Here is a 25,338-nt window from a genome sequence, read left to right as displayed (position 1 = left end):
AAATTATAATCATTCAGTAGGTCTCTGACAGAATCATTTATTGGCAGTTACATGTATTAGTAGAATACATTTAAAAGCATGTTGTTTAACAGTACTTATATTTAAAAACGTTGCCTAACAGGTTTGTGGTGGCCTAATAGTTTTCATAAGCAGCAGATTCGAGTTCACTTGATGTAAAAATGTATTGATTGATGTCTTATTGTTAGGTGTTGGTTGTGCCTGAGTATCCATGAGCAGTTCTAGTTCAGATTTCTCAAACATAACTAAAACAATACTCCATCTTTTAAATCAATTTAGTTCTTGGTGCCTGAATGTTACACCATCCATACATTTTTCTATCCAATTAAAGTATCAATATGTGGCTTCAGTAATTGCTACTATGCTATAGTGAAAAGTCAACAAAATGACAACTTTTATTGGGTAACTAAAAAGATTACAATATGCAAGCTTTCAAGGCAATTTAGGCCCCTTTGTGCATATTGTGATCTTTTTAGTTAGCCAGTAAAATGTGTCATTTTGCTTGACTTTTCACTACATTCATAATGGCTAACACGGTACAACACCCTATTACTATGCTATAGAAGATGAGTTTTTAAGTTACCAGTTTTTTTCTATTTTTTTTTTTATTATAAGACATTCAAATTTGATTCTGAAACAAACTTCAATGAACATATGGCATTAAATCAAACGTGATTCATCATTTCCTTTAAGAAGGATATATATCCTCCACATCAACTAGACATAATGTTGACAAGGAGGTAAAGAAACATTTTGCGTGAGATCTTTGGTAATCTGTTTGTAAAATTTTGCACAAAATATAATGTTTAATTACTTCTTAAATTATATAATTTCCATGAGCCTATAGCACATACAGTCATGGTCGTTTTCTAATGTACTCTGTATGCATGCTAACAGTACCGAGTAACATAGAATGATTATGTGGGCTTAGTCATAGTGGATACAATCAATTGTCAATTAATAAATACAGACATCTCTAACAACTTTCTGGAACCATTAACAGTGTTGGATTTCTACAGTAATCAATTTTAATACATGGTATGTATTTTTTTTCATAATGCAGCTTGGATAAGTAAAGTACTGTTATCTTAAGATGATTTTATATTTGTAATGCAAACACTATGTCCTTAGTAATTTGTAATATCAAGTTAAGTCCATCTCTACAGTAAACTGAATTTAAAAACAGCAGATACAAAGGTGATGGGATAGCTGGTGAAACTGGTTCTTTATTGTCTTAACCAAATAACACAAATGAAAGTGCACTTTACTGTATTTAAGTTAATATTGCTTAATGTTATAGTTTCTGAATCATATGTGGCCATATGTGTGAGAGCGTGAGCGCTGGTATGTTTGTCAGTGGGCCCTGCAATGGGATGGCTCCCCATCCTGGACTGTTTCCTGCCTCACATTCTCACCCATATGGCCACGTAACCCAACCTACGTGTCCATGAGATGTGGCAGTAAAACCCATGAAGAACAGGCGTAGGAAGACATGGGTAGAACATACAAATTTTACACAAATATCTCCAGACAGAATTCCATCTGAGGATAATGGATCCGTGAGGCAAAAGCGTTAACCATTTTACAAAGGTGTTTTCACCATTTAAAAAAATCTTGAAATATCATCAACCTATGCAGTTATCACTGCAATTCTCCATTACAATTGCCCAGACCATGGAACATCTGTTACATAGTTGTAGTTACATACCTTGATGTTTTTATTACATTTTGAAAGTACAGATACATTGTAATTATGTAAGTACACTTGTTTTTGGATCTGTGATAAATTGTTACATGGTAATTACATAAACTGTGGAATAATAATAACAACTAAGCAATTAACTATAGCGTTTGTATTACACAGCAAGTACGGAGTAATAACTCGTAGTTACACTGTACTTATACAGGTAATTGCATAGTACAGCGTAATTATGGACACTTAAATTGTATTGGGTAACGCTTTACATTATTTTTGTACAGCCCAAAATCACACAAGGAGTTCCGCAATGGGCTTTAATAGGCCCTGTCTTTTGTCATCCCCCCAGCCTTGACTCTCTAAGAAGACAAGAAGAAACTCCTCAAAGCAAAACCTTTGTAGGAATAAAAATGGAAGAAACCTTGGGAAGGCAATTCAGAGAGAGACCCCTTTCCAGGCAGGTTGGGCATGCAGTGGTTGTCAAAAAATGGATAATACAATACACAGAATATAACACAAGTAATCCTCAATACAGTACAATAGTAATATTACAAGTACAGAGTAAAATGCAAGAGTAGATATCACATAATAAGATTAAGATTTGTTCAGAGTCCTGGAGACCTTGGCCATCAAGCTGCCTCCGCCCTAGCCCCCCACTGGTCATTCCACAGATTAGTCAGTGCTGGGCTGGCCAGCCTTATGAAAGGACTCTTCTACCTGATGATTCCAGTGCTCCTCCATCAGAGATGACTTTTCCTTAGGCACGCAAACAACTTGGCAGTAGGGCAGTGGCACCAAGTGCCACATTTGAGTACCGAGTAGAGAAGCAGAATAGGAGAGTGTTAGTAACAAATTGTAACTATCATATTACTTATGTTTTAGTGCTAATGACTAACAACAGAGATGAAGTATGCACAGTTAATCAGTAGCTCTAATCTGGGTAAACTAAACTGAAGTAGTGAGGCTTCAGCTAGGATTTGAAGGTGAGACTGAAGGGGCATCTCTTATAGTAGCCGGCAGACCATTCCACAGTTTAGGGGCTCTGTAACTAAAAGTCCGACCTCCCACTGTTATTTTATTAATTCATGGAATCATAAGCAGCCTGGCATCTTGAGGACTTAATGTCCTTTCTGGCTTGTAAGTAATGATAAGTTCAGATAAGTAAACCAGACATTTGCCATTTAAAACTGAATATGTTAAAAGTATGATTCTGAAATCTGCCCTAAACGTAACTGGAAGCCAGTGTAAGGATTTAAGAACTGGAGTCATATGTTTTTATTTTCTTGTAATTGTTCTTGCAGCTGCATTTTGGCTTAACTGGAAGCTTGCATTGCTCTAGTCAATCCAACTACAAATAAATGTATGAATACATTTCTCAGTATCACGCTTATTTTAAAAAACCCTTCATTTCTCAACATTTGCAATATGGAAGAAACATGTTTTGGACAATTTTGTAATGTGCACTTTAAATTAAATGCTACAATCAAAGATACTGTCTAGATTGCGGGCTGATTCAGTAAAACTAATGGTAATTCCAGTTGAGTTAAATAATGACAAAATATTGTTGCGATCAGCATCATTCCCTCCAATAATTAACATCTCTGTTTTATCTGCGTTTAAAGACAAGCAGTTCTCATCCATCCACTCTCACTAAAACACAACTAATTAAAGACAATATTAGAGAAACTTTATTTGGTCTAAAAGAAAGGTAAAACTGGGTGTCATTTGCATACAAGTACAAGTGAAATAGATCCCAGTGGAAGCATGTAATGTGAAAACAGTAAAGGTCCCAGTACTGAACCTTGCAGGACACCATATCTCACTTCTGTGTATAACGATGGAGTACTGTCAGCACATTTCTGTGCATATTGGAATTGTTTTGATAAATAAGAACTAAACCAGACAAGGACATCCCTGTAAGCCCAATGTCCATTTCCACCCTATACAGTAATCCCTCCTCGATCGCAGGGGTTGCGTTCCAGAACCCCCCGCAATAGGTGAAAATCCGCGAAGTAGAAACCATATATTTGTATGGTTATTTTTATGGTTATTTTTATATATTTTAAGCTCTTAGAAACTCTCCCACACTGTTTATAAATATTCTCCGCACAGTTATACAGTAAACCCTCGTTTCTAGCGGTTGATCCGCTCCAGACAGATAAATGAATTTCCAAGAAGTAGGATTCTTTATTTATAAATCTAATATTTTCGCAGTTAGAGCATTGAAAACCTGTTTGACCTTCTAAATACGTTTTTTTAACATTATTAGAGCCCTCTAGACATAAAATAACACCCTTTAGTCAAAAGTTTAAACTGTGCTCCATGACAAGACAGAGATGACAGTTCTTTCTCACAATTAAAAGAATGCAAACATATCTTCCTCTTCAAGGTGCACGTCAAGAGCGGAGAATCTCAGAGAGAGAGAGTAAAGTAAACAATCAAAAATCAATAAGGCTGTTGCGCTTTTAAGTATGCAAGCACCGTGATAAAGCGGCGCAATGAAGGGATCAATGTGAAGGTAGCCTTTCAGCATTTTTTTACAGGCATGTCCGTATCTTCTAAGCAAACAGCCCCTCTGCTCACACCCCCTCCGTCAGGAGCAGATAATGGGGCCAATCATATGCCTCCCTGATGGTATTGCATGATGGATAAGTATCTGCCTGTATTTCTCAGAAAGAGTGAGACACAGAGAAAAGCAAACAATGAAAAATCAATACGGGCTGTTGGAGCTTTTAAGTGTGCGAAGCAGCACGCGGGAAGCATATCGTATATCATGGAGGAGTTTTATTTAATATGTAATACATGCTCTGATTGGGTAGCTTCTCGGCCATCCGCCAATAGCGTCCCTTGTATGAAATCAACCGGGCAAACAAACTGAGGAAGCAAGTACCATAAATTGAAAGACCCATTGTCCGCAGAAATCTGCGAACCAGAGAAAAATCTGTGATATATATTTAGATATAATTACATTTAAAATCCGTGATGGAGTGAAGCTGCGAAAGTCGAAGCGCCATATAGCAAGGGATCACTGTATAGTAAAATAGAATGGTCAGTGAATTCAAATGCTGCACTTAAGTTTAACAACATAATTACAGTGGAGTTTCCTTCATCAGAGGATATCAGAATGTTGTTTACAACACACGTTAGTGCTGTTTCTATACTATGACCAGTGCGGAAACCAGACTGGAATTTGTCAAATAAATCGTGATGCATAAGGTGTGACTAAAGTTTACTGGTGACTACCTTTTCAAGTATTTTAGAGAGAAAGGGTAAGTTTGATATGAGTCTATAATTAAGTATGTGTAGGTGAATTTTTAGGTAAGGGTTTGATGACTAACACTTTTAGTGCCTCAGTTATTAATAATGCTAAGAATACGTGCTGCAAGAACATGCACTGCGCTTTTTACTAGCTTTGTTGCCACTGGATCTAGGGAACAAGTAATAGGTTTCATTTTAGAAATTAATGTTAAGACTTCAAAATCATTAGAGTCATTTGCAAGTGTCATTAATCTGCACTGCTTTTCTGTTGAATTACCACAACTTGAGACTTTTTAGTACAGTGTATTTCCATGTTACCTGTAAGAAGTAGTATTGCTTCTTTCTGTGGCATGCATGAAGGATAAAATAATAAATAGAATTTGTAACTTCCTAGCACTAAAATTGAGCTACAGTGCAGTATCTGCTCTGAGTGAATTTGTGCAGAGTGGTAGGCAACATAACAGTTTTCTTAAGCAAATCCATTCATTTTGTAATGTGCCAGATGTGTGGCATTGAGAGCTCTGAACCGTCCAACTGTGAAGTACATTTTACTGAAATAAATACATTTAAGTGAAAAACTATGTTTTCAGATGTGCACATAAAGACAGATTTCCATTCGGTTGTGTTTAGGTTGGTTATGTTTTCAGATGTGGACATAAAGACAGATTTCCAGTCGGTTGTGTTTAGGTTGGTATTTGGATAAGCATTTCTGTTACTTTCTTTAGTGAACTTTCTTTATTGGCTGTGTGACTTAAACATTTAAGAAGATGAGGGTGATTATCTCAACTTGCAAGTGATGTCTTAGTACTTCCATGTCCAGTAACCACATCACACTCAACGCCATAGCCCTTGGTGCTGGCTATGCTTAGCATTTTAATAATTTTGGATTAAGGTTAAAGCAGTAGTGTACAGAACATGTTAGATTACATTGTTTTGTGAAGTTTTGCTAATGTAAATGAGATGCCTTTCAAAGAACTGTATAGATATGCAAGCAGGTCATGCCTGTAAGTGTTAAGTACCGAATATGTTTAGTAATACTATTACCAGAAGCCACATCTTATGATTAAATATTTTGGCAATGTTACATGTTTGTGTTCTTTCATTTATAGATCACCTGTCACTTTTTTGTTTGTAGTGGATGTTCGTTTATCCTTTGAAAATTGTGAATGAGTGATGCCTTATTTCTGAGGCTCCTGACTTAAAGTCATCGTACATGGAACTTTTTAACCATGTAATGCCACATGCAGATAACAGGTGGCTTCTATTCTCATCAAAGCCAACACAAATTAAATGATTTTCTCTGATTTTTCTTCTAACATTTTAGTGGCTTTAAAATTGTTTTTTTAATAGCATTATGAAGGTTGGTTATGGGATGTGTTTCACAAAAATAAATGACTCTTAGAATTTAACAAGGAACATTACAAGGGTCATACCTAATGTATGAAGAATGATTTCATTAGTTTCCCTACACCCCTCTTAATCAGCCACTTAACAAGTGAGCATAGAATTCTACTTCGTTAACTCTACCCCTATTGTCACCTGCACAAAAGCATTTAAAGCCAACTGATTAACAAACGACAATACTTTCATTATACAGTATGTTGTTGTTTTAGGTCCTTCTGTAGGATGAAATAAAATTTTGAAAAGTTCAATTAAAAATGTTATTGTACAATGACAAACTTTAATACATAAAGTGATTTCACTGTCATAATGTATAGTATTTGCCTTCTGTAACGCTAATTCTGCCTTAATTTCAGACTGTATTAACATCAATTATGGGGTACCCTTTTAATATTTATCTTTTCACCTATTTTCCTAACCCAGTGATTTCATTCCAAGGTTGTACATTGCTGAAGTTTATTCAAGTGGTAACAGACACAAATTCATACCCAACACTGGTTATTACATTTTTTATACTTTATGAAAAGAAGTAAACATATGGAACCAAGACCTTGAAAGAAGAATGTAATTATTTATAACACCTCCTGTTGTAATACTAATCCTGCCTAAGTAAGGCTTTAAATATTTTTTGGGGAATTGGAAAGAAATACTCTTGAGAACTTATAATTCTATCACAGAAACATTAGCTTAAATGATAGTGGGTAAACTAACAAGTATTAAAGCTAGCATCATTGAAGTGTCATATAATTTGAATTTATCAAAGTAAGACTTTATGGTTTTTGTTTTCGACATAATTGATTTCTATTGTAGTTTACTATAATTTTATGTGTATGTGGGATGCTTTAACGTTTTCAACTAGTAGATTTTTAGGTTAACGGCCTTGAAAATCTTGTTATGCTGAACATAAGTGTTTTTGAGAAAGCTGAAAGGCAAAACAGGATTCAGAGTATTTTTTTAAGTTTGAAAGTACAGCTTCTATTTCTCATGGGAATCAACTTTGAGCTTTTGTGATAAAGATATAGTACCAAGCTTTCAAAATACTAGTAGTATTGGCAAATAGTAGTTTGCATAAGAAGGGAAGAGAGAGTACGAATTTTTTCTAAGAGTTCTCTCAGTTTAGTTCAGTTGCCATTTGTTGCAGAAACTGTCAATGGGAAAAACAGAACACTTAAAGAGAGCCTCTCAGCTGAATATGGACACTTAAATGGAGCTTAGTGGGCACTTGGAAAGGAGCCCCCCTTCTGACAAAAAAAATCTTTATTTTCATTTTTTGATCAAGGATATATAATTTGTAACTAAAGTAAAGAAACCATTTGGGAAATTTCATGTGGAATGGAATGAAGACTCCGTGAACCCTACCCACACTGTATATTTTTTTGTGTTGCTTATATTTGCTGTTATTGGTTATGCAAATTAAGTATATTCTTAAGTAAAACTGTAGCAGTAGAGTGTTGTACCGTGTTAGCCATAGATTGATACAGGAGAAAGCAGGGTGAAATGACACCTTTTATTGGTTAACTAAATAGATTACAAATGCAAGCTTTTGAGGCAGCTAAGGCCCCTTCATCAGCCAAGTTTACTTACTTTCTCCTGTAAGTAAAAATGTGTCTTTGATTGATTACTAGTATTGCTGAGATGCAAGGTCATTCTTGTCTAGCTGTGGTCCCTTAAGGACTCAAAAGGACTATTGAGAAGTCCTATATTAGTGGTAGACTGGGTTAAAGTAAAGAAGTGAACTCAAAAGACAGTCCTGGTTAATGAAGCAGTCAGCTTATAAAGGTCAATAGGGCTGAATATGCAGGGCACAATGTGGACAGTGGTACAGGTAAGAGTTTTAAGATAACAGTTGTATTGCTTTTTTCACACTTCTTCCTATCTCCACATTAAGAAAAGAAACTTAGAGGCTAGTTGGTGCCTTTTGTGTTAGGTGCATGTTAATTGATCTGATAGCACAATAAAACAGTTGGATTTTTTTTATTTACATTGGTCATTAGGCATACTTTTTGTGAATGCATTATGTGTCAATGATATGTGTAGGTATAAATTGCATTTGTTGAGCTCTGTACCACTTCCCTGAGTTATTTCAGTATGGTTTGAGCTTAGGTTTTTTGCAAAGGCCAATGTTACTTGAAATGCCCTCACCCCCCATCGGAATTTGAGATACCTCTTTATGGATTTTTTTATGCTTCTGGGCCTGTTTACAGCATTGTCAGAAATGCATAAATACTTAAATATAAAACCTGACCTAAGTCAGAGATTTCCATAAACCATTTAATATTTTCTAAGTTAAACAAATAATTTTTAAAGTTTAGTAAATTATTCCCTTTAATAACGTGTAAATATAATTAAATGTAGTTCTGTAATATTGCTTATGTCAATTATTCATTTACTCTTAAGTAACACGACCTTAACTAAGGTGATTCTTATGGTGTTAAAAACACTTACAAAACATCAGTAAAGTGGTTATTCATCTTTGCAGAGCAACCAGCTAAAATATCTTCACTTTGGAGTGGTCCAGGATTGCTTAAGTAAGACCAATTTCTCTTGATAATGCATAGTACAGTATAAGACATATGAATCCTTCATATTAACGAGTAATTTTACCAGCATATCAAAAGGTCTTCATACTGCTCAGAGATGAGTAACCTATCTGCTGATGTTTTATAAGTGTAATTTACATACGAGTACATGATTTATAGATGCATTTTGCAGTACCTGAAGTGTTACCCTTATTTCCTAAATGTTTAAGGATATATAATTTTAGAAAATTAAATCTGATTTTGAATGGTTTCATTTTTCAACACATACTCTGTTTACATCCACAAACTGTTGAATGAAGGTAACAGTAAATATTAATGCCAATTCATACCTGTTTTCTGATAAGTGTCTTTTCTATTCATATAGCACAAGTCCTCTTTCCAAGACAACATCTGAATTTGGGAGAGCCTGACAGCGTCATGGTAATTGACCTGTGTTTGCCTCACTTTAAACCCTCCATTGACTGCAACAAGGTAATGGAACAACAATATACCTAAAAGGGAAATTCACTGCATTTTGTTACTTGCTGACAGTGAACTGTTTGCATAAACAACATTTTGAAATTTGCAGCATCCTGTGTCATAACTCAGTTTACACTTGTCATAGCACTTCTATTGGTTCTAGTGCTGCTTTTGATCGTCAATGAACTCGTGGATCACATATTCAAAATCTGTAAATGTTTCATTGGGAGGAAAGTCCTCCAAGGTCTGCAATCTGTGAAAGAAACAAGCTTCACTCTGTGCTTATCAGTTGAACTCAGAAAGCACTTTATTGATGAATGTGGTCATGTGGGGAGCAGCAGTACAGCAAATTCTATCACTGGCCCTGCTGAGGCAGTCTCAGGATGCATGTTTGTCCCAACAGATGACTGAAATTTTACATTAGCTATTCCTAAAATATAAACATCCAGAAGGAAATTACTGTTATTGTCAGTTCTTACTTAGTTTTTAAAAAGCATACTAAATGACAGATACAGTAGTCGGCAGAAAGTGTTCAAGAGGACAAAAAATTTCTTAAACAGCCTTAAGAGATGTTTTCACTATATGTTCAAAATGAGAGAAGTTGAGTAAAGCAAAGCTTATCTCAGCAGGGATAAATGGAATCCCTGACATCTCATCAAGTGAATTGATTGTCTGCCACCAAGCTACCAGAAATATTATTAGTTGGAGATGTTTCTTAAGAGATTGTTTTTTTTTAAGAGCTACTGTAGGCTGTGAGGTGCATAAAGCTGCAGCTTGCTTTCCCTCCACGAAATTGGACCTTTCCCAGTTCTCATAAATAACTCTGGTGTGAGATTTAAAGTCACCTTAAACCAGAGGAAGAAAGATTTGGAGGCAGAAGCATTAGTTACCTTGAAAGAAATTGATGAAAAGAGCGTGTTTTGTGGCTGACAAATGTTTCTTTTCAGTGTCTCATGGAAAATCTGGAAACTTCTTCATTACTGAAGTAACTGTTCGTAAGATGTAGTCCCTCAATATTTGTCTTGAAAATACCTGTTACTTGACCATCATTGACGTTGACTCCTGTCCATCATCATCAGTTACTAAACTTGCTTAATAACTTCACACTTATTCTTAATACTGAGCCTGACAAAGTTGTTTGAGTGTCCTTATTAACTCTTTCAGGGCTGATGTCGACTTTTGTCAAAATTCAGGGGCTGAGGATGGTAATCATTTGTAAACTACAACAAAAATCGCCGTTATGTTTTAGTTTGACTCTCTTTCCTAGAAGGAAAGTTACATAGCTTTGTTGATTTAACCTCGATTCCCTACGTGTGCATGAGTAGCGAAGAGCAAAGAACCTCTAAAATAGCACCAACATCTGGTGAGAGACCAAAGCAAAGGAAAATACTCCATGGACGTTTTACGTAATTTCACTGAATAGGACTCTGACTTGTCGGACTCTGAGTTTGATACAAGTGATCTGGAGATGGATGTCGAAAATGAAAGTGAGGTACCAGCATCATCTGATCGGCCCCCAGCTGATTGTGGTGCTGAACACTTTCGTGTAGCTGATGCCCCTACAACAGCATTCACCTGGGAGGACCACCACTTGTGATGAGAAGAGGTACAAGCCATATTGTGTCACACTGTGACTGCCATCACCACCCACCTGCTGTGTGAAAACAGCCAGGTAGTCGGCCCACCGTGCATTTCTGCTGACCAGTGAGGTGTCCCCACACAACCACTGCTGCCAGAGATGTCGACCATGCACCAACAGCAGCCACGGCATGTAGCAACATATGTTTTATGTTGATTTATGTTTGAAACCATTGCTTTGTGTGCTTTTTAGAAAACTGAGTTTTTTGGAAAGAAAATGTTCAGCCGTCAAAAAGTTAAAGGTGTCTCAAAGTGAATGCTAGTGAGTCCAGTATCTGTCTATTCTGAGAAGTTCTTTTTATGTGAAATATCCAAATGATCAATTTTCGAAAGTTATTTGTGTTTTCCTTTCCATTTAACTAGTTTATCAAGTTTAACATCTCCACCTTAGCTCTAAAAATGTTGGTACGCAGGCCACAGCAATCTTCTGAGTAGTAATGGCAGTTAAATTGGCAATACTTTATTTACTGTTGATTGAAGGATCTTTTTTTTTTTTTTTTCTGGTCCACTGGCCTAGCCTTTGCTAATACAGAGACAGTGCTTCTGTTTATCCTTGCATGTATGAAGCAGATCTTCTTCATGACTTAACATCAACAGATTGCAGAGTAGTAACATGAGATATTTTGAACTTCTTGCAGGCATTAACACTGTACTCGCACAAAGAATGCTGCTAATCTAGGCAAATAAACTAATAAAACTTCCAATTTGATAACCATTAGATGAAGTTAAGTGTAATGTGCAAAAGTTTTTTTTTTTTTTAAACGAGCTATAGTCCTTTTGGATTAAAATACCATCTACATTTATCAATCCAATGAATGTAAACCTTAGAAAGGTTTCAAATATGTACTGCCTTTGTTTTTTTTCCAGTCTTAAGTTGTCAGGTCTTTACTTGGTTGTCTGTCTTGCAGTAGAATAAAATTGCCTTTCTTGATGTCGGGGTGTTTTTCTGATACTTGCCATCTGATCAGATTTCTTCACTAAAAACATGGCCCAAAAACTAAGATCAGGCTGCTGTTGGGAGTGTCTTCTTTTTTAGGCAGGTACATTCAACTTCATAATGACATTTTTGTGCTTAAAATTGCTTTAGTTTGTCACAGCACATCAGCTGCATTAGGTTTTGTAGCCGAACAATCCTTTAGAAAAAAGTATTTATTGTTGTGTAGGAGTATAACTATAGACTTAATAAGGGGCAACCATAATGAAAACCATAGACAATATATAAATCCAAGAACGACTGGAAAATCACTGTTCAAAATGATAAAGGGTCTTCCCTCTGCAAGAGAATCAGTATTAAAAAGATCACATAGGCATTTTTCTGCCCTTTTAGGAAGGAAGGAATAAAGTCTTTATTGTAATTATCTTGTGGAGTTTCAGGCCATCATCAACAGAGAAATCCTTCTTAATGAATTACCTTCTACTTATTTCATACTCTTTCAGTCCATGGACAGCTGCACATTGGAGCAGAAAGACAGGCAGAGACTAGATAGGGACTGTCCTTCAAATCTAATTACCCATTTGTTTTTATTGCTTGCATTTTATACTTTTATGGTTTGAAAAATTTAATTTATTTAGTTATGTATTAAAGCATCTGGAGGACTGAGCAAGCATTAAATGACTCAGACCAATGACATTTACAGTGGTGTGAAAAACTATTTGCCCCCTTCCTGATTTCTTATTCTTTTGCATGTTTGTCACACAAAATGTTTCTGATCATCAAACACATTTAACCATTAGTCAAATATAACACAAATAAACACAAAATGCAGTTTTTAAATGATGGTTTTTATTATTTAGGGAGAAAAAAAAATCCAAACCTACATGGCCCTGTGTGAAAAAGTAATTGCCCCCTGAACCTAATAACTGGTTGGGCCACCCTTAGCAGCAATAACTGCAATCAAGCGTTTGCGATAACTTGCAATGAGTCTTTTACAGCACTCTGGAGGAATTTTGGCCCACTCATCTTTGCAGAATTATTGTAATTCAGCTTTATTTGAGGGTTTTCTAGCATGAACCGCCTTTTTAAGGTCATGCCATAGCATCTCAATTGGATTCAGGTCAGGACTTTGATTAGGCCACTCCAAAGTCTTCATTTTGTTTTTCTTCAGCCATTCAGAGGTGGATTTGCTGGTGTGTTTTGGGTCATTGTCCTGTTGCAGCACCCAAGATCGCTTCAGCTTGAGTTGACGAACAGATGGCCGGACATTCTCCTTCAGGATATTTTGGTAGACAGTAGAATTCATGGTTCCATCTATCACAGCAAACCTTCCAGGTCCTGAAGCAGCAAAACAACCCCAGACCATCACACTACCACCACCATATTTTACTGTTGGTATGATGTTCTTTTCTGAAATGCTGTGTTCCTTTTACGCCAGATGTAACGGACATTTGCCTTCCAAAAAGTTCAACTTTTGTCTCATCAGTCCACAAGGTGTTTTCCCAAAAGTCTTGGCAATCATTGAGATGTTTCTTAGCAAAATTGAGACAAGCCCTAATGTTCTTTCTGCTTAACAGTGGTTTGCGTCTTGGAAATCTGCCATGCAGGCCGTTTTTACCCAGTCTCTTTCTTATGGTGGAGTCGTGAACACTGACCTTAATTGAGGCAAGTGAGGCCTGCAGTTCTTTAGATGTTGTCCTGGGGTCTTTTGTGACCTCTCGAATGAGTCGTCTCTGCGCTCTTGGGGCAATTTTGGTCGGCCGGCCACTCCTGGGAAGGTTCACCACTGTTCCATGTTTTTGCCATTTGTGGATAATGGCTCTCACTGTGGTTCGCTGGAGTCCCAAAGCTTTAGAAATGGCTTTATAACCTTTACCAGACTGATAGATCTCAATTACTTCTGTTCTCATTTGTTCCTGAATTTCTTTGGATCTTGGCAAGATTTCTAGCTTTTGAGGTGCTTTTGGTCTACTTCTCTGTGTCAGGCAGCTCCTATTTAAGTGATTTCTTAATTGAAACAGGTGTGGCAGTAATCAGGCCTGGGGGTGGCTACGGAAATTGAACTCAGGTGTGATACACCACAGTTAGGTTATTTTTTAACAAGGGGGCAATTACTTTTTCACACAGGGCCATGTAGGTTTGGGTATGCTCAGAAATATTTAGATAGATGTGCCTCTAGTGGCCTTGATAATGAACTCTCGATCTAGCAGACAACAGTGTTTCAGACTCATGGACTGTGCTTCTGATATGAATGTGAACAACAGTGAAGCACCACAACGAACAGTCTTGTCCCCTTTGATTATTCACTCTGTACAACTCCAACTATAAATAATAGCACCAGTGCAGAAATTCTCAAATGATTGTGCACTTAGGGGGGTTGTATTGATAAGGGAGACGATGCAGAGTAGAAGGTTTTGGTAGAGAACTTTGTTTCTTGGCACAGAACGAATTGTCTACAACTAAACTTCAGCAAAACCAAGGAACAGTTTATTGGCTTTCACTGCATCAGACAGCCTCCATGTGCGGTCATGATTTAGGGAAACAAATTTAGAGGTGGTAGACTCTTAGATGTACTTGAGGGTCCACATAAATGAGAAGATGGACTGGTCTCCTAACAGAGAAACTATATATACATGCTGGCTGTTTTCCTTTAATGTGGCTAGTGACTTCCTTCACATCTTCTATAACTCTGTGATGGCCAGTTTGATTTTCTATGCTGTGGTGGGTTGGGCTGGTAACATCACTTCAAGTGAGGAGCACCAAAACGGCAATCTAATTTAAAGGGCAGACTCTGTTATCAGACGCACTGTGGACCCCCCTTGAGGTAGTAGCAACGGAGAGAATTAAAACAAAATTGAGTGCCATTATGAACAATGCTGTACATCTTCTCTCTGACACAGTAACACTGAGTACTTTTAGACAATGGATTATTCAGCAGAAATGTGTCAAGAAATGCTACTGGGGCTCCTTTATATCAATGGCAATATGCCTGCACAATGCCTCACTGTGACTGCTGAAGTCTGAAGTTTTTAATTTTCTTTTTTGGTCATTCTGGAATGTGTTCAGAATGAAATGTGTATGTATACAGTCATGTGAAAAAGAAATTACACCCTCTTGCAGTTCTATGGTTTTATGTGTCAGGATATCATAAAAAAACATCTGGTGCCTCATGTATAACACTGTACATAGAATTCACACTATGCTGAACAGTGTCATCTCCAGGCAGAGGAGTAGCTTCAGTGACAGAGTTTTGTCACTGTCCTGCTCCACGGACAGACTGAGGAGATCGTTCCTCCTCCACACTATGTGACTCTTCAATTCCACCCGGGGGAGTAAATGCTAACATTAATTTTATTTTAATTTTTTTCATTTTTATTACTATTTAATTTAATATTGTTTCTTTGTATCAGTATACTGCTGCTGGATTATGTGAATTTCCCCTTGGGATTAATATCTATCTATCTATCTATCTATCTATCTATCTATCTATCTATCTATCTATCTATCTATCTATCTATCTATCTATCTATCTATCACTAAAATATGGCGTACGGACAAAAGTGGAAATGTTTGTATGCACAAAAAATCCAGATGCAAAAATCTGTGCGTATGCCAAGTTCCACTCACTTCCCCTTTACAAATCCAAACGAACAGGAAATTTAATGCACCTACAGCCCCACCCCAACTCCTCCCAGAATTTTGTATATTTTAATATGCAAATTAATATAAATATCACCATCCATTCAGAGTCTGGTTAAAAAATTATGGACAAGGCACTTGGAAAAAAGGAGAATTTTAGCAAATGCAAAGTGGAGGCAAGAAAAAACATACTATTTGTTGGCTGATGCAGTGGTTTAAGAAACACAAGCATGGCAGAGACACTGAAAGTACAAGTTCAGAAAGTCGCACAGTGCCCAAAAGAAAAAAAAAGATATCACAGTCGACGTATAAAGGTGAGTCACAACCCACCATCTATTTATTCTGTTTCAGACAATATTACAAAAACTGCCCCCCCATTTGATGATGCTGCTGTGCCGAGTACGTCTTCAGGTACTGGCAAATCCAAATCATTTTATGTAATATCATCTACTGTTGGATTTTGCTCCCTACTTATAATATTTCTATTGCACTATTCTATATTATTGAGGATTACTTGTGTTCTGTTCTGTGTATTGTATTGTATTTACCCCCTTTTTTTGACACCCACTGCACGCCCAACCTACATCGAAAGGGGTCTGTCTTTGAACTGCCTCTCCCAAGGTTTCTTCCATTTTTTTTCCCCCTACAAGGGTTTTTTGGGAGTTTTTCCTTGTCTTCTTAGAGTCAAAGCTGGAGGACTGTCAAAAGGCAAGGCCTGTTAAAGCCCATTGCTGCACTTCTTGTGTGACTTTGAGCTATACAAAAATAAATTGTTTTGGCTGGACACACACTTCTGCCTCAGAAACTGCTGGGAGGCCACCTGACTGTGTGCTGACAAAGTGTTCTGAAGTCACAATATGCAATAGTGGTTGCTGTAAGAGTTGTGGCCAATGAAATAATGAATATAAGGGCTCTACAATGTGATATTGACCATAAATTAAAGGAATTGGTTAAAAAGTAAATGCTGCAACTGATTACCTATTTTTTACATTCAATTAATTACATTCAAACAAAGTTTTAATGCTGTGTGATCTGGCTGATCATTTGGTTTGACAGGGTTATATTCATCATAGTGCATCTGTTCAGGTACATGCTTATACACTGTGACACACTTACCGTGCACTAATAGAGCAGCAAATTAATCAAGTGGAAATGCTTTCTATTTACATAAGCAAGTTCATTCTCTGCAGGTGCCTTTATAGCGTAGCGACTGCACCAAGCACCACAATGGGCATATTCTCTGCTCTTTACTTTGAGATGACTCACTATCCTTAAAAGGATTGCTTGCCATTTGCCACACTAGTTGGAAAAAGCACCTGTGACTGTGTGGAGCTGCTGTTTTTATAGGTTTTCCAGCTATATATGATGCAATGTTGGCTCATTCTTTGGGTGATTCATACCTGGCTGATATAACTTGTCCGGTGTAGTTGCATTAGCAATGTACATGCAATTTACTACTGCGGTTACATTTGGAAAACCTGACATTGCTGCAAATTGAATGACAAATGGATAATACCATCCTATACAGCCCAGTGATGATTATGAAATACCTGATCAGACAGAAAGTTCATATTGAAAAGATCCTGCGGCTAAAAACCCGAGAGTGGACAGAACCTGCATAGGAGCAGGTAGAGCATAGTTCCTCAAAGTCTGCCTTTGTAAAGCTGGCGGCAGTTCAGTACACATCTCTAAGAGGATAGTCAGTCGTCATCATCTGCTCTTTTCTAATTCTTCCATTTGCGATGTCTTCTAACAATTCTATAGCAACTATGGTAGGTGGAATAACTTGGCCATTCTGTGCACAACTATATTGTTACATAATCATTACAATGAAGTTAATTAAATTTGTAAATACTGTGCAACTAATTTTGATGTATTTGATAAAACCCAATAGATGTGAATCTAAAAAAGAAAAGTAGACCACAAGAAACAGTACCACTGCTTTGCTGGTGGGTGCCGTCAATTTGCAAAACCAAGCAGCAAAGGGGGACCCTGCCTTGAAAATGTGTGGGGCTTTATGCCAAGTTTAGTTTTTAAACATCTTGAAGTTAATTGTGACATATGCAACACTTTTGTACATATGCACAGTTTATACATGAGGCCCCTGGTCCTTACCAGGTTCTAAAATTATTTAAATCTAACCTCAGGCGTAAAACAACACACAACTGATTCCACTGTGTTATTATTTATTTAGCAAAAGTGCAGAAGCCTTGTGTGAAAAACTAAGTATTCCCCGTAATTTAAATATCTTGTAAAGCCTCCTGTAGCAGCAATAACTTGTAGTAATCATTTTCTGTATGACTTTATCAGTTTCTCACATCGTTGCAGAGGAATTTTGTCCCTCTCTTCTTCACAACGTGTTTCAGTTCATTGAGGTTTGCAGGCATTTGTTTATACACAGCGCTATTAAGGTTCCACCACAGCGTTTCACTCGGGTTGAGGTCTAGACTTTGACAGGGTCATTGTAACACTTTGATTCTTTTCTTTTTCAGCCATTCTGTATTATGGTGTGGTTGAGATCACTATCAATTTGCATGACTCAGTTTCGGCCAAGCTTTAGCTGTCAGACAGATGGCCTCTCTTTTGACTCTAGAATACTTTGATATACAGAGTTCACAGTCGACTCAATGACTTCAGGGTGCCCGGGTCCTGTGATTGCAAAGCATGCCCAAATCATCACACCTCCATGACCGTGCATAACAGTTGGTTTGAGGTGTTTGTGCTAATATGCCTGGTTTGGTTTTCACCAAATGTGGTGCTGTGTATTATGGTCAGACATCTCCACTTTGGTCTTGTCCGTCCAAAGGACATTGTTTCAAGAGTCTTGTGGTTTGTACAAATGCAACTTTGCAAACCTGAGCCATGTCGCCATGTACTTTTTAGAGAGAAAAGGCTTTCTCAGGGAAACCCTTCCAGACAAACCATACCTGTTCAGTCTTTTTATAATTGTACTTTAACATTTAACATGGTAATTGAGGCCAGAAGAATCTGAGATGTAGCTCTTGTGTTTTTTACAGTTTCTCTCAGCATTGCATTGTCTGACCTAGAGGTGGATTTGCTGGGATGTCCACTCCTGGGAAGATTGGCAACTGTAGTGAATGTTTTCCACTTGTAAATAATCGTTCTCACTGTAGAATGATGGACTTCAAATTGTTTGGAAATCGCCTCATAACCCTTCTCAGATTCATGGGCAACAACAATTGCTTTTCTGAGATCATTAATAATGTCTTTCCCAATTGGCTTTGTGTTAACACACAACTGAACCCGTAAGCTGCCAGAACCTCTGCTTTTATAGAGGTGCTCACATTTACTAATAATCAATTATTCAAGTGCATTTAATTAGCAGCACCTGGCTGCTACTTACCTTCTTAGTTCTGATGGAAGCAGTAAAGGTGTACTTAATTTTTCACACACTCTTTCTGCATTTTGGCTTGGTTTTTGTTAAATAAATAATGACACAGTGTAATATGTCATGTGTTGTTGTTTATCTGAGGTTGTATTTACCTAATTTTAGAACTAGTTAAGCACCAGATTTTTTAATTCTTTCCTGATATGTAAAACCTTGGAACTGAAAGAGAGCATACTTTTGTTTTCACATGAGATATATATATATATATATATATAAAATAAAATATTGTGGCAGACGACCAGGGACCTTGCCCCACTGGGATGCCTGGAGAAGGGAAGGACTGGGAGAGGGGTAATATCTTCCCTGGGGTGCAAGAGGGCAGCCCCCCTGGATTGCATTAGGGCCACGGATACGGAGGTGGGAAGCTTAACCCTGTGGGTGTCCGTGGCCACCGCCATGGGGCATCTGGATAATTCCAGAGCCATGGACCGCAGAACTTCCGCCATACCAGGAAGTGTTGCCGGAAGATCATCATGGAGCACCTGGAGCACATCTGGGACGTTATTAAAGGGGCTGCCTCACTCCATTCAGAGAGCCAGAGTTGGGTAGTAATGGACAGAGCTTGTGAGAGAGGAGTGGAGACGGCTGAAGGCAAGAAAAGGAAAAGGACTGAGCCATGTGAGTTTATTGTGGCTATGTTGTGCTGTGAAAATAAACTTGTGTCTTTGGACTTCTGGCAGTCTTAGTGTCTGTCTGTGTCCGGGCTGGTCTTTCACTATATATATTTAAGAATTCATCACATTAAAGGCCATAAATAAAGGTATGTTAATGACACAGGAAAAAAAGTATTGACCTTGCTCATTTTAATACTTAGTAGAGAAGACTTTGTTTGTAATGACAGCTTCAAGATGCTTCCTGTATGAAGAAACCATATATTTTTAGTGTGCTGGTGTGATTTTGACCCATTCTTCTAAAATGATTGTCTTTAAATCTTGATTTTATGGGGCCCTCTTGTGAATCCTGATCTTTGGTTCCTTCCACAAATGTTCATTTTGATTTAAGTCAGGTTGTTGATTGGGCCGTTCTAACAGCATTATTTTCTGAATCCAATTTAGAGTTTCTTTGCTGTATGTTTTGGATTGTTGTCTTGCAGGAAGGTCCACTCATGTCTCTTCCTCATCATCCAGGTGGATGACAGCAGATTGACTTCAAGAATCTCTTGGTACATGGCCCATTCACTGTTCCTTCAATTAAATGAAGTCTTCCAGTACTATGAGGTGAGAAACACCTTCACACAATGATGCTTCCACCTCCAAACTTCACTGTTGGTAAAGTGCTTTTCATGTGATGTGCAATGTCATTTCTCCTCCAAACATAGTGTGTCATATGGCAGCCAAAAAGTTCAACTTTGGTCTTGTCCAGTATTTCTTAGGCTTGTCCAAATGTTGTGTAGCAAACTTTAAATGAGCTTCAACATACCTTTTCTTCAGTAATTCTGGGGTGGGGTAAGTACACATAGAAGCAATGATAATGGAGTGCATCATCTGTTGTTTTCTCTGTAACAATTGTACCTGCTGCCTCCAAGTCTTTCTGGCGCTTTTTCTGAGTGGCCCTTGGCTCTTGGGCTACTCTTCTGACTATCTTTCTGACTCCCTGGTCAGAAATCTTGTGAGGGACACCTGTATGTGGTTTGTTGATGGTGGAGTGATGTTTCTTCCACTTGCGAATAATGGCCCCAGTGGTGCTTACTGGAAGATTCATAATTTTTGAAATATGTATGCAGCCTTATTGATATGGTTTGTAACATTCAGTGTGCAAAGGTCTTAGGAGAGCTGTTTGCTTTTACCCATCATGAGATGTTTCTTGTGTGACACCTTGGTAGCAAAACACCTTTTTATAGCCCATGAACGAGTAGTAACCCAGCTGATATCAATTTGCAAAGATAGGAAGTGGAATTATTTTTGGATTTCAGCTGGTTGCTTCTCTTAGTGTTCAATGCTTTTTCCCCGTGTCATTTCACTTTATTAAACATACATTTATTTGTGGCCTTTAATTTTGTGATTTTTTTATATTTGTGGATTATTGAGTTAATACCAGTGTCTGGTGAGAATTTCGTGTCAATAACCTCATTGGAAATATATTTACGGAAAAAATGTTACGTTCAATGCTTATTTCCTCCACTGTAATAATAAATTGAATTGTTTTTATTTAGCAGTCTTATAGTACAGTTTCTTAACCACTGCCTCTGGTGGATCGCAAGTTGTTGTTGTTTAAAATTGTAGTGTGTTGGGTTTGATTCAACACTCTCACAGTTGTGCTGAATTGTGTCATGGGGGGACAAAGGTCATGCAGACACTTACATGGGAAAAGGTGGGTTGTAACACAAGAAAGGGTGAGATAGGGATTTGTTTAAAGAAACTTTTAACACCAAAATGGTGCATCTTATTGCTCATGATGCTCTGTGCTACTTCATTGGCCAAGATTTGTGCACCTCCATTTATTCTTATATGCATTTTTTCATTACTAATTTATCAGACATTTAACCAAGCTATATTTTTTGAAAGCTAACATTGAGAACGTGTAGTGAATTTTCTTAAATATTATTGACTAATGAAACATAAAAGAACTTTCTGTCCATTTATTTGTCAAGGACTCTGCAATGCATTTACCACATCCTAAGAAAATGATGGCTGATTGTGATGTACATTGGTCTGTATGAACACCTCTATTGAAAAAGCATATACACATTGTAAAATTCACAGTTAATTGCAGAATGTCACAATCACACCTCCTTAAAGAAAAAAAGCATGTGGTTAGTCAAAAAGGTAGTCTCGGAAGGCTATACACATAATTTGTAAGGAGCGAAGGTCATCTCTTTTGCTTTCTCCCAGTTGTTAATTGGCTTTTTCCTCAAGGACAGCTTGAGAATTAAGACTTGTTAAAAAAAGAGGTTAACAAAAGAATTTCTTTTGTTAGCAAAAATAAATTCTCCTTTAATATGTACCTTGAGTAGGTGTCACATGTACAAGATTCTGTGATGTGAACAGCAGTATTTATCCTTTTCTTTGCATCAAGAATTTCACCTAGAGGTCTTTTTCTTCATGACTCAGTATCAGTTCTTGTGGTACTGTGTTTCCAGTAAATGAAGTGTTGTTAATGTATTGTTTTGAGGACTATGGAAATTCATTAAAATGAAACAGTCAGATGTTTATAGTCCTTATTTGGAGTAGCTAAATATGCATACCTTTTGACATACAGAGATTAATGAAATTAAATATTGTTTTCATTATGCCTATTAACAAATGTACTTGTTTAAAATAAAAAAACAAACTTTTTTTTTTATTTAAAGGAAAGTATAAATACTGCTGTTCATATCACAGCGTCTTGTACATGTGACACCTGTTCAAGGTTCTTCTTAAGGGGACTTTTTTTAGGTAATAAGACTTTATTCTTAAACTGTCCTTGAGAGAAAAAGTCAATTATCAACTGAGAGAAAGCAAATGGTCTGTTCTTCTATGGATATGCTAGTTATGCTAGGTTAAAAGGTGAAACTGTCATTTGACTTAGTGTTGGTAATTGCATGAGCATTTCTTGTGGTGGCCTAGCTCCTCTTTTTCGGCTGTTTCCAGCCTTCCACGTGTTGCTGCCTGATTAGGTGCAAGCTTGACTTGAAATAAGTTGGTTCAGAAAATAGAAGGGTACATAATGGCCTGATGTGCCTACTGTGGCATATGTGCATCCATTAAACATAGATGTAGGCAGTATTCCTAGTCAAAAGTACAAATGTGTAGTGAAGTATTTATAAATTATTTTAACATCTTATTATAATCACAAGATGTACCTAAACTGAGAAGGCAATAGTCTTCTCTTTAGTTAGCTTACTTACTGTCTTGTCTTCAGAGAAGATTATTAAGGTTAATATTCAAAGTCACGATTGCTCTCACCAGTATTCCATATTTAGAGTCACCATTTAACCAAACCCTCACATCTTTTATGATGTAGGAGAAACACCCATACATACATGAAGAGATTTTGCAAATTTCACACAGACATAAGGGAATATGATTCAAAATCAGGACACTGGATCAATAAAGTAGCAGCATGTTTCTCCATACCATGCTCCTTGAAAGTATGTAGTAAGTGTTGGTCGATGATTATTGTTAATGACTTGGATGTGCTTTACATATCTTCTGAAGGACTTGTTTTGGATTGGTGACGGGGCTAGACTGTTATAAGTTTGCTTTGTTAAATAATGTTATTACTGTATAAAGTCTCATTGATTTTTCTTATCTGTATTTAGTTTATTAGCTCGGGTTTATTTTTCTGTTTACTCCATACAATGAAAATTTTACAGTACTTGTATGTCTCCTACAGTTTAGTGACAGCAGTACAGTACTAACAATAGACAAAAAAGATAATAAAAAAATCATACAGTGAATGTAACATATACAATTATGAGAGAAAATGGCTGTTTTCCTGTTTTCCCCTTTTAGTACAAATTGCTACAATGACTGAAACACAACACATTCTTTAAGTCAATAGCAGGCCTTTACATTACTGTAGAAGATTTTTGCCTTCTTCCAGAACTGGTTTAATTCAAAATCTTTGGTGGATATTTGAACATTAACTCCTCATTGAGTTTAGGTCTGGACTTGGACTGGGCCAGTCCAAAACTTAAATTTTGCTTCCTTTCAGTTATTCTGATGTGGATATGCATTTTTGTTTTAGATCATTGTCTTAATATTCTGTTACATCATCCAAGTCAACAAAGAATTGCCACACCACTGACACACTACAACATTTTGCTTTACACATACTTAATAAACTATAGTCTCGTTTTTCTATAAAATGTTCTCCCAAAATACTTTGAGACTGTCCAGGTCCTTAATAGCAAAAAAGAGAAAAGTGTTTATGCTCTTTTTTTATTTATGATTTTTGCATTACTACTCATTAATAAACCCCATTGTTAACCAGTGTCTTTCTGATTGTGAAGTTATGCACCTTTACTGAGGCAATCAAACTCTTCTAATTTGTCAAAAACAGCAAATTTCAGATTTCCAAACATTCACTTTCCAAAAAAATGTAATGCTACAGGTATTTTTTGTTTTGTTATAGAAAGTAACATGATTAGTAATGTTAAATAACCACTTTTCAGACAAAAATTAAATACTTTTTAGACATAACTCAGTGCATGATTGAATAAAGAAAACAAACTGGTGCTTTATTAACCAAACTCATTAACTGAAACAAAAACGAGTCAAACTGAGTGAAGGACAATCAAACTAGACAATATGAAGAGAAGACTCTAAGCCATAGGTTTGGTTGGTCAAGTGGCAGTAAGAAAGTCATTAACAAAAATGGTTAAATGTTTTAGAAAACTCCCTTTTTCAGTGTTTTGTTGAAATCAATGCAGTTTAATGTCTCAGTATACTGAGTACAATGTTACGTTGTGCTTGATGCTGTTGTCTTTTGAGGCATCTATCATGTAAGCTGCTGACTTTCAGAAACTTGTCTGCTAATTTTATTGTGGCTTTGGGTCTGCCAGACTTGTTCCTGTGAAAGTATCCTTCATTTTCCATGTTCTTTTTGACTTTGTAGGACATTGTACTCACTGAAACCTTGGCTTTCTTTGCAGTTTCAGTAAAGAAAAGTCCAATAGTTTTAAAGGCTATAATGATCTATGTGTCTTCCTTTGATAATTGCTTTTTGCTATGCATTATGATAGAAATATACAGTACAGTATTGTCCAAATAATGCTTCAAAAATGTTGCAACATGCTTTGTTTCAATACTGCTTACTGCATTCAAAGGATATTTTAGTAATTGACAAAAGTTGGTCCACTTGTAGTAATGTTTTGCTTTAACTTTCAAGGCTTAATTAACTTACATTGCTGCAGAAAGGGTCCATTATCACTTGAACACTGTAAATTTGTAGTGTTTCGTTTTTTAGAAGCTTTTTTCAGAAAAGAAAAAGCATACTAAACATCCTTCTACATGTGCCGAAGAAAGCTGAACCTGAAGAATTAGGACATTGCCTACACCCAGAGTCAACAAGAACCAAACCATAAGTACACCTGGTTTATTTTTGAGAACTATTGTAACTTAGTAGTTAGGATAAAGCCAGCTGATGTGCTGGCTATTGGTATCATTGTAACTGAAAAGTAATAACCTTTGTGTAGGGTACGCTTTTAGTTGTTTCAATGGTTAAATTCAGTAGGAAAGTTCAGAGCAGCATCTCATACACACACACACACACACACACACACACACACACTTTGTAGACTATCTTTGAGCAAATCAATGCCACTATCACAATGCAGATGTTACAAAATTTAACAACTAGCTAAAGAACGTATCCATCTTTACTGGCTGAAATACCAGAATTCTTAGCATTTTAAAACAGGTCT

At 36.8% G+C, this 25,338-nt stretch overlaps 1 protein-coding gene across 4 annotated transcripts in view; it reads left to right on the top strand.

Annotated features, from left to right (window-relative positions):
- The window catches only part of ubox5 (U-box domain containing 5), a 75,498-nt gene that overhangs the window by 24,779 nt on the left and 25,381 nt on the right, over window positions 1-25,338 (top strand). For 2 of the 4 annotated variants that reach the window (XM_039759052.1, XM_039759053.1), the window contains exons 2-3: window positions 9,278-9,384; window positions 20,120-20,209. In XM_039759052.1, the coding sequence (XP_039614986.1) occupies window positions 9,331-9,384; window positions 20,120-20,209 (144 nt within the window). In that variant the 5' untranslated portion in view covers window positions 9,278-9,330. Of the gene's footprint in view, window positions 1-9,277; window positions 9,385-20,085; window positions 20,210-25,338 lie in introns of those variants that run through there. The other 2 variants (XM_039759055.1, XM_039759054.1) reach the window with 2 other exon arrangements.

The sequence above is a fragment of the Polypterus senegalus genome, chromosome 7 (assembly GCF_016835505.1).
Source record: "Polypterus senegalus isolate Bchr_013 chromosome 7, ASM1683550v1, whole genome shotgun sequence".
NCBI classification, from domain to species: Eukaryota; Metazoa; Chordata; class Cladistia; order Polypteriformes; family Polypteridae; genus Polypterus; species Polypterus senegalus.
This window is presented reverse-complemented; position numbering and strand designations above follow the sequence as displayed.